The sequence below is a fragment of the Ananas comosus genome, linkage group 14 (assembly GCF_001540865.1).
Source record: "Ananas comosus cultivar F153 linkage group 14, ASM154086v1, whole genome shotgun sequence".
Lineage (NCBI taxonomy): Eukaryota > Viridiplantae > Streptophyta > Magnoliopsida > Poales > Bromeliaceae > Ananas > Ananas comosus.
The window spans coordinates 9,030,324-9,043,671 of NC_033634.1; the positions used below are offsets into that span (position 1 = coordinate 9,030,324).

General features: G+C 35.0%; 1 protein-coding gene across 1 annotated transcript; it reads right to left on the bottom strand.

The window, feature by feature from the left end:
* Positions 543 to 8,907, bottom strand: LOC109720334. Its single transcript, XM_020247383.1, has 8 exons — positions 8,460 to 8,907; positions 7,879 to 8,268; positions 7,607 to 7,781; positions 1,714 to 4,271; positions 1,381 to 1,529; positions 1,177 to 1,282; positions 760 to 856; positions 543 to 678 (listed from the first exon to the last, which is right to left on the bottom strand). The coding sequence occupies exons 1-8, from the start codon at positions 8,905 to 8,907 to the stop codon at positions 543 to 545; spliced, it is 4,059 nt and encodes a 1,352-aa protein (XP_020102972.1).

The following is a 13,348-nucleotide window of genomic DNA, read 5'->3' on the forward strand; positions in this document are numbered from 1 at the left end:
TGACACGCTTTATACCACCAGCCGTATGATGTGTCGATTTCGATAATTTTAGCCTCACATGTGAACTTTACATTCTATCGATGTTAAAAAATGAAGGAACGAAATCATATTAATAAATAGTAGAATAATAAAATTAGAAATGATTGTTTTCCTATAAACTTACTTCAGTATCATTGAAGTTAAGGTTTAGGAGTTCGGCGATTGATTTTCTATTCTCACACATTTCTTCTTGTGGAGGAATAGGTTTTTGTTCACCATAAGTAATTCGTTGGATTGCATCAGAATCCTTGCCGATTCTGCATTTAATAAGCCCATATAGCGATAAAGTGCATTAAAAAAATACAAAGGAAAAGATCATATGATGTCGAACCTATCCATAAGTTCTTGAACTTCAGGAATTTGTAAGCTAAAAAAGATCTTCGATGCTGAGCAAGTTGATAAGTGCACCTTTTCTATATAGGAGGGGTAAACAAGAATAATAATTATTGCCAACATATATATCTATATGAGAATACCAATATTTAAATAAATATATTTGTATATCAACCCTTAAATGTGCGGACTGTCATTCCGGCAAGAATTATGATAACAGAACTCTTAGTTCCTTCTCCAGAAATAAGTTTTTCATCGAAATCCGCAGCAAATTTATCCCAGAGCGTCACAGATAGGGTGTTTTTGCTACAAAAGCGAATTATATTTATTAAGTATAGATAGCAATTTTTGTTTGAATAACAGAATTCGCAAATAGAAATCACTTACTATAAATCTTGTATCTCCAAATTTCTAATTGGAGTAAGAGTTTGTCCAATATATCTGTGGGTTATTTCACTGACAGCAGAAAGTTTTCCAATAACATCTACAGAATATAACATGAATAATTATTATGTATAGACAGTTATCTGAAATGAAGGGCATTCATTATTTTATAAATTTTAATATAACATGAATAATTATTATGTATAGACAGTTATCTGAAATTAAGGGAATTCATTATTTTATAAATTTTACCTGTCAAAACGGCGTCGTTGAATCATTTCTTCTCGATTTCAAAAAAAGTCGAGAAATTAAAACTATGTATTGGAATCGCGTTTGAATTTTCTTCAACTTGATTCAGTTGTGTGGATTTATTTATTTGAATCATATAGTTATGGTCAACAGCAACAAATTTCTTCCTACTTGGGATAACACTGAATTTTTCTATTAGATACACAGCGCCTTCTATAATTCGACATTGAAATTCTTCTGCATCCTGCTTGCGTATTGTTGCTTGCATAGGAAAACCCTGCTTCATATAACAGTAAATGTAGTTAACATATGTTTGTTGAATAAAAACAACGATATAACAAAAATAGCAGTTTGTAGGATTGTAAATTTGGAGACCTTTTCATCTACCAACAGGCATTCTAGACTGAAAATATCTCCTTTCAAAAATGGGGCAGTTGATTGCCATAGCCGGCATATGCGTACTTTGATTCTGCATTCTTTTTGATATAATGTTAACTGCGATAAAAGGACATTCTCCATTGGACCTGCAAGATTTAAGAGGAAATTACTGAAATAAAGAGAAAGCAATATCTTTTTTCACTTTCTTAAGAAGAAGCGTAAGAAAACAAATTACCGGAATGTAAAAATTACAAAAGTATATATTGCCAATCTGGGCATGTTATTGTAAATCTTCAAATATTTCGTGATAAACAATATTTCGTGTATAACCTTCAGGTTCTTTATCTTTATGCTTAAGCAGAATTCTTAAGCCTTTTCTTGAGGTTACTCGCGAAACTGCCACATAAAGTTGACCGTGTGAAAACACAGGGTGCGATAAATAAAGCCCAACTTTTTTCAATGTCTGCCCTTGACTTTTGTTAATTGTCATTGCGTAACTCACACGAACTGGGAATTGTCTTCTTTTTAATACAAAGGGCCATTTTGATTCTGTTACATTCATGACTATCCGAGGGATATAAACTTTCTCGCCGATGTGGTTGCCGGTAAAAATCTGTGCTTCAATAACTCTAGGAGCTAGCTGAGTTATAATCAATCTAGTACCGTTACATAAACCGGAATTCTGATTAATATTGCGAAGCAGCATTATTGGAGTTCCTATTTTGAGCAACAATTTGTGATCTGGCACTCCATTAAATTTCAAAGAATTTAAGAAATCGACCGGATAAAGTATATTATTCTCTTCAGCATTTTTTGATGAGGCGCATATGGAATCTGAGCTTAAATATAACTGCTCTTCTGTTTGGACCATAGAAAGTACATAATTGTTAACCTCATCAACACTTTCATTTCTAGGTGTAATGATAGCTCTATCTCGCAAGTAATCAGGGTTGTTGTAATTTTCTCCAATGTTATCATATATTTCTGAAATAATTGTTTCGATGCTATTTTGACTGGCTTTTATCAACATATCATCAGGAATTTTTATCCAACTTGGTTCCTCTTCGCCATCTAACTTAACAGAATTTATTTTTCCATCACCAATGTCAAGCACCCATTGGCTAAACTCAGCTAAAGAAGTGTCTATTGTGTTATTCATTGAACCTCGCAACAATCTCATATTTGTAGTAAGGCGAAAGACTTTACATTTGCTCCATATATATGACCTGGGAAGTGATGCGTTTAAAATGTCTTGTTTAGTTCCGCCAACAATAACCGGAAGAATCTGCCTAAAATCTCCACCGAAAACGACTGTTTTTCCTCCAAACAATTTATCACAAACACTTGAGCCATTAGTTTCTGAAATATCCTTTAGTGATTTATCCAAGGCCTCAAAACAATTTCTATGATTCATCGGAGCTTCATCCCAAATAATCAAGGCAGCTTGTGTAATTAAATTTGCAAGTTGCGTGCCCTTTTTGATTTCACAAGTTGAGCAATCATCAACTCTTATAGGAATTTTAAATCTTGAATGGGCTGTTCGGCCTCCAGGTAATAGAAGGGATGCTATTCCAGAAGAAGCCACAGCCAAAACAATTCGGCCTTCTGAACGTAATTTTGTAATAATAGTCTTCCATAGGTATGTCTTACCTGTCCCACCATGACCATAAACAAATATAATATCTCCAGTATTTTGATACACAGCTGCTAGAACTGTGTTATACACAATTCTCTGTTCGTTGTTTAACCCGCCAAATAATCCAATATATTCTTGCAATAATTCATCTCTATTGTAATCCAATTCTTCTGCAAGTAATCTATTATTCAATTCACCGAAAATTGATCGGTTGGGAATTGGGAGGTTATACTGCGAAAGTGAACAGTTGTTTTTGTTGAATAGAACTTCCAGTTCAAATAGAACATGATTTTGAAGTTCGATTTGAGGTATCTGGAGATTTACAACACCAAGAGCTCGCTTCAATCTATATAATATATCATCGGCCATTAATGTCCAAAATTCATCCCACAATTTTAGAGGATCTGCAACCTCACAATATATCACTAATGTTGCAAATAACTGCCTTAATTCAACTGACCCTGACCAATGTGAGGCTTCTTCAAATGCTTCACGCCATTCTTTATCATCACCAAGCAAACCAAAGGCGTCACATGCAGAGCGAAATGTATCATATGTGACACCATTGACAGTCCTAATTTCTACATAGCTTCTTGGGCCTTTAACCACATTTAAAAGCATACGCAAAAAATATAATTCTCCTGCATTTGGATGAATGTAAATTATTCTGCCAATATGGTAGCCCCGTTTTCGTCTTGACCAAAATTTATCTGTTGAATGCCAAACCCATTGAGTTGGGAATTCTGCATATGTTAGTTGTCGAGCGTCATCATATGCCAAATTGGTATGCATCCATTCAGTAAACATCGTCTTCTCAATGTTAGGACGATTAACAACATTAATTAAATTTTGAGAACCATGATATGTAACGTTATTCATCATGGGTAGATGAACACCTAACCGTTCAACAGACGGTTGCCTAAAATGGATATCAAATTCAAATAATCTCCAAACTGCTTCATAGGCTGATAAATACCTACAATCCAAGTATTGTTTAATTTCATCGACATGCTTATATTGGCGACGAAGATTTGAGATGTCGTAAGTAACATTATTTTCTATAACAACTGCAGATCTATCTGGGCTTTTGTTGATATACTTGAATAGATATTTGATGAGCCTTGACTTATTACACCACTCAACATTAATATGAGCTTGATATTTGATGAGTAATTGTAAGTTATAAGGAACAACAAATCTGTTATCAAGTTCGATACCAGCTTTTAGCACATAAAGATTAGTATTCCTTCTCCTATAAATAGGGTATCCATCATCAGTTATAACTGTTTCACTTTTATATTCTTTCGGGAAATACTTTGAGCAGCGGCCTTGTAACATACCAGATTTTGGTATAAAAATAAAAATAAATAAAAATAGTGTGAGAAACTATTTTTATTGGATTTGTAAAAGTAAAATATAAGTCAGAAGTGACTTGTGCTGAAATCGGAATGAAAACAGAAGATTTAGAATTTTCTGTTGGAAACGGGACAGATAAATTAGCAGAAAATGCACAGTCTCAGAAAATTATGAAAATTGGAGAATAAGTCAGAAATATTTTTATAAGACTAGATTTAAAATTTCATATTTTTCTGACACCCGTAGAGTGAGAAATAAAATCCGACAGCTATCTGATAAAGATTACAGTTCGGCACAGTTTTCGGTGACCAAATGGGGTCGAAACTGAAAACTTAAAATATATTCTTACTCAGTACGTTAAACTAAGCCTGCCTATCAAATTTGAGCTCAAACGGACATTCAGAAGGGCTCCAACTGTTCCGAACTGCTAAAACTGCCTGAAGTGAATAGTGTTTTGGGGTGTAATGTATATAAGAAGCCTTTGCTTCTTCTCCTCCAGCCGACGACACACATGCGCCACACCCACACACACACGCATACATGGATGGAGAGAGAGAGAAACCTCTATTTTCTCTCTCTAATTCTCTCCCAAAAGAGAGGGTTTTGGTGGAGAAGGAAGCTTGGAGGAAAGTCATCTTCTTCATTGGCCATTAGAGAGCAAGCTTTGAAGGTAAGCTTCAAACCCTTTAATGACATTTCTCTCTAGTTTGGTTTTTAAGATCTAAGAATGGGTTTAGAGGTATTCTAGCATGCTAATTAGAGGTTTGATGCTTGAAACCAAGGCCCTAATAGTGGGTTTTTACCTAGTAGTAAACCTAGGGTTCAAAATGCTAGTTTTGTAAATATAAGGGTTTGATCTCATTTGACTCTCCATAATCCTAATTGCTAGGTAAACGAACGCGTTGGCGAAGACGGTTCGGCGATTCGTCGAGCCGTTGCGAAGTTATTAAAGAAACGGACATTTAGACTTCGTTTCCGCCTGGAGGGCCGAGGCGACATCGTAAACCCATGAAAACGGATTTGAAGCATCGTGGCACATAACCGAAGACCTTTAATTTTCGAATCGTGGATTGGAGGCCGTTCGGGTGGTCGCGCAAGAGATCGGGCCAAACCGAGTGCCGGGTGCCGCGGGAGGCCGATTGCAAGTGTCGACAAGCAATCGGAATGCGAAATGAGGTGGGTTGTGTTTACCGAAGCGACTTAGTCGCCCCGCATGTCAAACCGAAATATGGAATCTTGTTGATGCATATGTGTATGTGCATACGGGCATATTAGCATTGTATAAATGCATGCTAGTTGGTAATTTGCATATTAGTATGTATGCTTAGTGAAATACATGCTAGGGGCATTTAGCATTATGAGATTCATGTTGACATGTATTAGAGAACGTGAGCATATAAATGAATGTTAACATATTGTTAATTATATGAGTTATGAGAAATTGCTAAATGTGGACACATGTTAGATGACAATAAGCATATTGACATTATGAAAATGCATACTACAGGATAATTGCATAATAATGCATTGGGAAAGTACATGCTAGTTGTAATGTATGTTGGCATTGAGATGATGCATGTAGTTAACATTAAAAGAATGCATGATGAATATTGCTATGTAAATGCTAAATGATTGCATGAATTGGATCGATAACCCTATGATAGAGACCTTGACATTGGACATCTATATATTAGATCGAGTGGCACTTAACCTAGAATCAGAACTATGTGACACATGGATGATATGAATCTAGTGTGAATAAACATAGGTGGACATGAACCTAGTGTTAAAGAACTTAGGTTGGAATCATGTGTGGCATTAAACCTATTGTTAAAGAACATAAGTCGACTTGGACAATAGTAAACACAGGGGTGACAATGAAAATAGAGACATGATGGCATCAAGAAAGTGTTGTTAAACATAGTTTAACCATATTGACATTGGTCCAAGTTGACATAGAGATGGCATGATAAAATAGGTAGAAAACCTATTATGACAATGGCATTTGACGAGTGGCTATGAATCCTCAAGTTGAGGATTGGATTGATACTCACGTTACGTCTTGGCTTGAGGAGGTCGCTCCCCCTCGGGCGGCTGCGCTCCGGAAGTTGGTCACCACTAGGCGTGGTAAAGTCCCCCAGATGACGGTCCCTAGGAAGGTTCGAGTCCCCCGCTATTAAGGAATTTTGGTGGTGAGTTATTGGGTAACATGGTTAACGCGGTAAGATTGGTCATAGCAAATGAATGTACAACAAGTATAATTATGAGTTAATGGATTGGTATCCCAGTCGAGAGGATTTAGGGCTGAGGTGTATGTGAGACGTCCATCGCCTCGAGCCTGGTTCTAGTGCGGTACTCCGCAGACAATTTTAGATGAAACTTTATGATTAAAACGGTGATTGACAAGAATCTAAGATAGAGGAAATCTTAGATATCAAGTGGATGAGCTATGGTTAGCAGAATTGAAAGTAGTATCGAATGAACTACTAGTTGGTTGCATTGTTGCATTATTGCATGATTTGCATATAGTATTGCATTATTACGTTTGTGAGGCAATGCATGGTTTTATTCGTTGCATAATCAAGATATATATATCTATCTGTTTATTAAACTAACCTGCAGTTGCCTCCTTTGAACCTGTTGGTCGAGTATTTCTCTTGGGTGGCCATACCCACTGGGAACCATGGAGTTGGTTCTCACCCCACGTGGTTTTGGGGTGTTTACAGGTTCGCACGTGAGCGGCGCTGCGGCGCGAGGCGAGGGCGTAGCTCCATAGTCAGCGCCCTACCACCGAGACCAGAGATAGCGGTACTCTGAATCGGCCTTACTTAGGGATGTAAAGAATGAAAAGAATAAAGTTGTAATAATCATGTTAAATCGGATTGTATTTGGAAGTTAAGTGAAAGCTAATGTAAGAACCAATTGAGAATTGTGATGTAAAAATGTATGAATATGAATGAATGTAATAATATAGGATGTGTTTATATTGTTTGATACCTTCCATTATGCAATCTTGATTGAAATGTGTTCCTGGTTAGAACTTCGCACATTGTATTGATTGCTATGCCTTAAACGTACAGGGAAGACTCTGTCCGCAGTACAGGGGAAACCCTGTCCATTCAGCGATCTGTTGGCGTGCCCGAAACCGACCAAATAGGCGGTCGCGGGGCGTGACAGGCCTTTTATCATACATGGGGCGGATGGTTTAGCAAGCCTACATCGACCATGCACCATAAATTTTGCAACAGCTGCATAGCCAACTGGATCATTATAACTTGATCAGGTATTTCAGCCAAAATAATTGCATTTATCTCTGTGGTTGTCGAATATTTATGTTCTGTCTGCAACCATATTAACATGTGAACATGAGGAAGCCCTCTTTTTTGGAACTCCACAGTATACAACTCTGTGGAGAAAATCAGAAAAGCGAAGAAAAATGTTAGCAGATGAAGGTTTGCGAAAAAAATAGAGAAGCAAGGATAACACATTTAGTAATGACGTACCAGCAACTGACTTCCCAAAATATCGACGTTTTTTGATATCCTCCATTAAGGCTTCTAATTTCAGTTTAAACATTCTACTAACAATGTCAGGCCTATCTTCAGCCTTTTGGCCAGGAATAAATTCTGAAGCAGCTCGGATCTCAGGCCATTGTGCATTACAGGTAAAGGTAATGAATAAATCAGGAGGACCACAATGCCTGCAGATAGCAATAGCATCTTGATAATTTTGTATCATATAGCGAGATCCAGCAGTAAAACTTGAGGGGAGTATAATCCGTTTGCCAATAGCATTACCATCTATATCTCCTTCAACAACAGCATCTCTAATACCTTGATATATTTCAGATCTTAAATACCCTGATTCCTTCTGATATATTGTAGCCTTTCTTCCTCAACACAAGAAAATGCATCAACAATATATTGCTGAAGAACTTTGCCCCTTCGTATTAATGATTTGCCTTCTCTTAATCTATTTTGAATACGGTACGCATAGAATTCACGCATGGTAATGCATTGCCTAGAGTTAGTTTTCCTGCGTGATGTTTGGCTACATTGTATACCAAGTCTAAAACCGTCCTCACCATAGGGGAACAAAATGGGATATTGCATAGCGATAAAAGAAGGGTGTAAATCACTAATATGTTTTAAGCCTTCTGTTTTATGCTCAACAATAATATCACGTTGCCGATCCACGCTACCCAGATCACCAACTATCAAACCAGCAATTTCAGCACATGAAGGAGGATTATATTGTTCCAAGGTCCCACTACGTGCACCAATCAATCGTAATCTCAACGGTAAGAAATCGGTATGTATAAAATGATCTCTTGCCATCCTAAATGCTTTAACAATTTCATTATGATTATCAAACATTTCTATCAACTCTGCAACAATACTTCTATCAATGCTCTCGAGATTACCATTTGCATCAAGTGCTGTGATCCTATTGGTTACCTCATTTTCGGTATCGTAAATATAAAGCTGGGCAAATTTCGGACGGTGGCCATCAGTTGGTAGGAGAGAGCCCATTATGTGATGATTCTGTCCATTAATCCTAAAAATATACGGACCCGATCTCTTATTAATTTCTGTATCTATTTTTGCACCTATTGAGGTAAATGCAAAAAGAGAGTTGTATACTCTAATATTTTCTCTAAATTTTCTAGCTTTACTGCTGCCATCGCAACTTAATAATCTTTCTAACAAATGTGGTGTTTCAGAAAGTAATGGCAAATATACTCGACCTTCTTGGCAGCACAGTGAAAATCTCGGGATACGTTCGTTCCGAGATTTATAAATTCTCTCATTATACCATAGCAAAGCTCCGCACGATTGACATTCAAAATTTTGGAATCCAAGATGCAATTGGTTAGCAGGATGCGACGGGATATTAGGAGGTTCTGGTGTCCTCCCAACATTGATAATGTTTGTATTTCTACTAACTTGACGCATATATTCAGTAGATTGAGCCAGTCCTTTATCTCTTTGTCGAGCAAGAATAATCTTTCGACGTTTTCTATTTTCTCGACTGCTCGAGGCAACATCCATGAAATTATGCCCGGAAATCACTGCTGTGGAGGATTGGGAAAAACAAACTGCCAAGTTGGTTATTTTAAATACTTTACAGCTCATTTTATACATTTGCAAATAAGAATTTGATCAAATAATGGTATAAAAAAGCAGAGAAAATAATTTATTTCAAATGTAAGGGTTAATGGGAAAAACTTACCATACTAAGAAGGCAATCCAAATAAAAGAGCTATATAAATTTTAATATGACGATTCACGGGGTAAAAAAAGCTAGACAAAGCTAGGCAGGAAAAGCTAGACAAAGTTAGGCAGAATCGTTGGAACAGAATGTAACGTATAAAAATTACTGTAAGAGGGGTACGAATTGAACCACGAAGAATAGGAATAGTTGGAAGAGGCTGCCGACCAATAGTTTTTTACCGGAGGTAAACGTGTCCAACCACCAAAGGCAAAACAATATATATTAAGTAATTCCCGAAAAAGAAGCTGTCTAAACTTCGGCTTGTATGAATCCAATGTTTTCTTCTGCCTCAAGGAAAAGCTACAACATAGAAAGCATTAGTAGGGTACTCTACAGATTCTCAAACAAACGTATATATCTAACTTTTTTTTTACATTTGAATAAATTCTTGGCGATTTTCTTTTTCTATAATAAATTAGAATATAAAAAGTATATCTTTTTGGAAAACAAAATATATTACATTGGAAATAGCTATTAATTTTTAGAGCCCAAGTTAAACAATTGCAAGCTAAATAATTGGATATTTAAATTTACAGAGTACAAACGTACCGAGCAGTTATTCGACAAGATTTAATAGTTTCACTCTTTTTTACTTTTGTTTTTTTTCCTTGATTACGCTATGCAGTACATGATCTCAATTAATATCGAGATTTATACAAAGGAACAACAAAAATGTCCATGAAATCTATGAATATATACTTGGAAAGGAACAAAAACCAAAATGTTAATATTAAATACGCAATCTCCATTAATATGAAGATATACACATAGGAAGGGCCTAAGAAAATGTGGGCGCAATTTCCATAAATATCCACTTGAAAAAGAGGGGAAAACAAAAGAGTAATATTCAATATATGATTTTCACTAATATAAGCTATTATTTAAGAAACTGTTACGCGCATATATAAAATAGTAGGGAAAATATTATACAAATTATAGAAAACCATCAAAAAATGGAGGTTAATAATTGCAAATTTTAATTTTTAGCTAGCAAACATACAGGGCAACCATTTTTCCGGATAAATTTCCTTCTGCATCAATTTATGTAAGATTTATACACAGCGAAGGTCTAATATATCTTTTTGCTGCAAAGTAAAAACTATCCACTACAGGTTTTTATTGCTGGAACTATTGAGGGCATTTACAAAATAATTTGAAAAAATTTATACAAATTATAATAAGCCATCACAAAGCAAAGTTAAATAATTGCAAGAACAAATCCTGAAAGATTTAACACAGGGAAGACCTAATATACCTTTCATCTACATTGGGAATCACTATGGGATTATCATTTTGATAGTTATACAAATTAAAAACCATCAAAAAATGGAGGTAAATAATTACAATTTTTTTTTTAGCCGTCGAATATACAAGGCAATCATTTTCCTAACTATATTTGTTTCTGCATCAATTTATGTAAAATTTATAGGGCTAATATATTTTTCTACAGCGAAACCAAATTTATCCGTTTCAGGATTGCAGATTTAATTATCTAGATCAAACACAAATTGAGTTTTTTTTTTTTTCCCAGATGTATATGTCCCCTGAACAATTCCTTAAAGATTTGCACAAAAGGAAGACGTAATATACCTTTCTTCTGCAAAACCAAATGCACTACATTGGGAATCACTATAGGAGCATCATTTTGACGCTAACAAATATGTATAATATATAATATGTATGTATTATATATAATATGTTCAATGTAATTTAAAAAGTTAGGGATATGATGTTGGCTCAACTGTAGGAAATATACGGACGGACGACAAATTGCATGCTGTCCAAAAAAACTTTTCAGACTTCAAGCATACTAATCAGGAGATTCCCCTAGTTCATTTAGGCAGCAATATTAGATGCTATTTTAAAAAAGTTAGAGGTTTTATGTTATTTTTTGCTGCAAAGTAAAAAACTATGCACTACAGGTTTTTATTGCAGGAACTATTGAGGGCATTTACAAAATAATTTGGAAAAAATTATACAAATTATAATAAGCCATCACAAAGCAAAGTTAAATAATTGCAGGAACAAATCCTAAAAGATTTAAATACAGGGAAGACCCAATATACCTTTCATCTGCAACACCAAATGCATTACATTGGGAATCACTATGGGATTATCATTTTGACAGTTATACAAATTAAAAACCATCAAAAAATGGAGGTAATAATTACAATTTTTTTTTTTTTAGCTGTCGAATATACAAGCCAATCATTTTTCCAACTATATTTGTTTCTGCATCAATTTATGTAAACTTTATAGGGCTAATATATTTTTCTACTGCAAAACCAAATTTATCCGTTGCAGGATTGCAGATCTAATTTTCTAGATCAAACACAGATTGAGTTTTTTTTTTTTTCCAGATGTATATGTCCCCTGAACAATTCCTTCAAGATTTGCACAAAGGGAAGACGTAATATACCTTTCTTCTGCAAAGCCAAATGCACTACATTGGGAATCACTATAGGAGCACCATTTTGACGCTAACAAATATGTATAATATATAATATGTATGTATTATATATAATATGCTCAATGTAATTTAAAAAGTTAGGGATATGATGTGGGCTCAACAGTAGCAAATATACGGACGGACGACAAATTGCATGCTGTCCCAAAAAACTTTTCAGACTTCAAACATACTAATCAGGAGATTCCCCTAGTTCATTTAGCCAGCAATATTAGATGCTATTTTAAAAATATTAGAGGTTTTATGTTTTATTATAATTGAAGTAAAACTTGCATAATTTTAGCGAAAATAGCAAGATTTCGCGTTTTTTTTTTTTTCCCGAAAAGAAAGGAACTGTTGATTCGAATTTGCTTAAAATGTTCCCTTTTTTTTTATCCGAGCAAATAAATAAAAGAGATAGGCTACATGTTTTTTTATAAACAGAAATGAAATTCAAGACGGTTCTAACTAAAGCAGGAAGACAGATCTAACTAAAGCAGGAAGATGATGCACCATTTTAAGAAAGAGAAACTACATGTTCCTTTATGAACAAAGCGAAATTTAGCAATAATAGATTCAAACTGGAGAAACAAAAACTAAGAAGTTAATTTGCAATACTAAAAAATTCTCGCAATCCACCCTGCCGAGGAATTGCTGGAGTACATTTACATGAAATGACTCGCAAATTGCAGATGCTGTTCCAATCAATTTTGTATATTTCAAGTAAATCAAGTTGGAGATTTATTTGTCTTATTTAGCCAGCAACATTTTTTGAGAGTGCGTATATGTTTTTTTTGTAACAATGTAAAATTTAAGATGCTTCTAATTAAAGCAGCAAGATTCGACAAGATTCGACAGGGAAAAAAAACTCAGATTAAGCCATTTTAATAAAGAGAGTGGGTATATGTTTTTTTAGTAACAACATAAAAGTTAAGATGCTTTTAACTAAAGCAGCATGATTCAACAAGGCGGGGGGGACTTAGAAAAAGAGAAACCACATTTTTTTTTTCAGGAACAAAGTGAAAACCCGGTAATAATAGCTGAAAGTTGGCGAAATCAAAACTAAGTAACTGCTTTTGAGAAATCCAATAATTCTTGCAATCTATTAAGACTTAAATGAAACAGACCAAACTATGTATCAAAACTAAGTATGAAACCATTTACCCGAAAGGAAACGGGGAAAAGCAGGAAACAAAGTTAAAACCTAGCAATAATAGTTGCAAATTGGCGCAACCAAAACTAAGTAGTTGCTT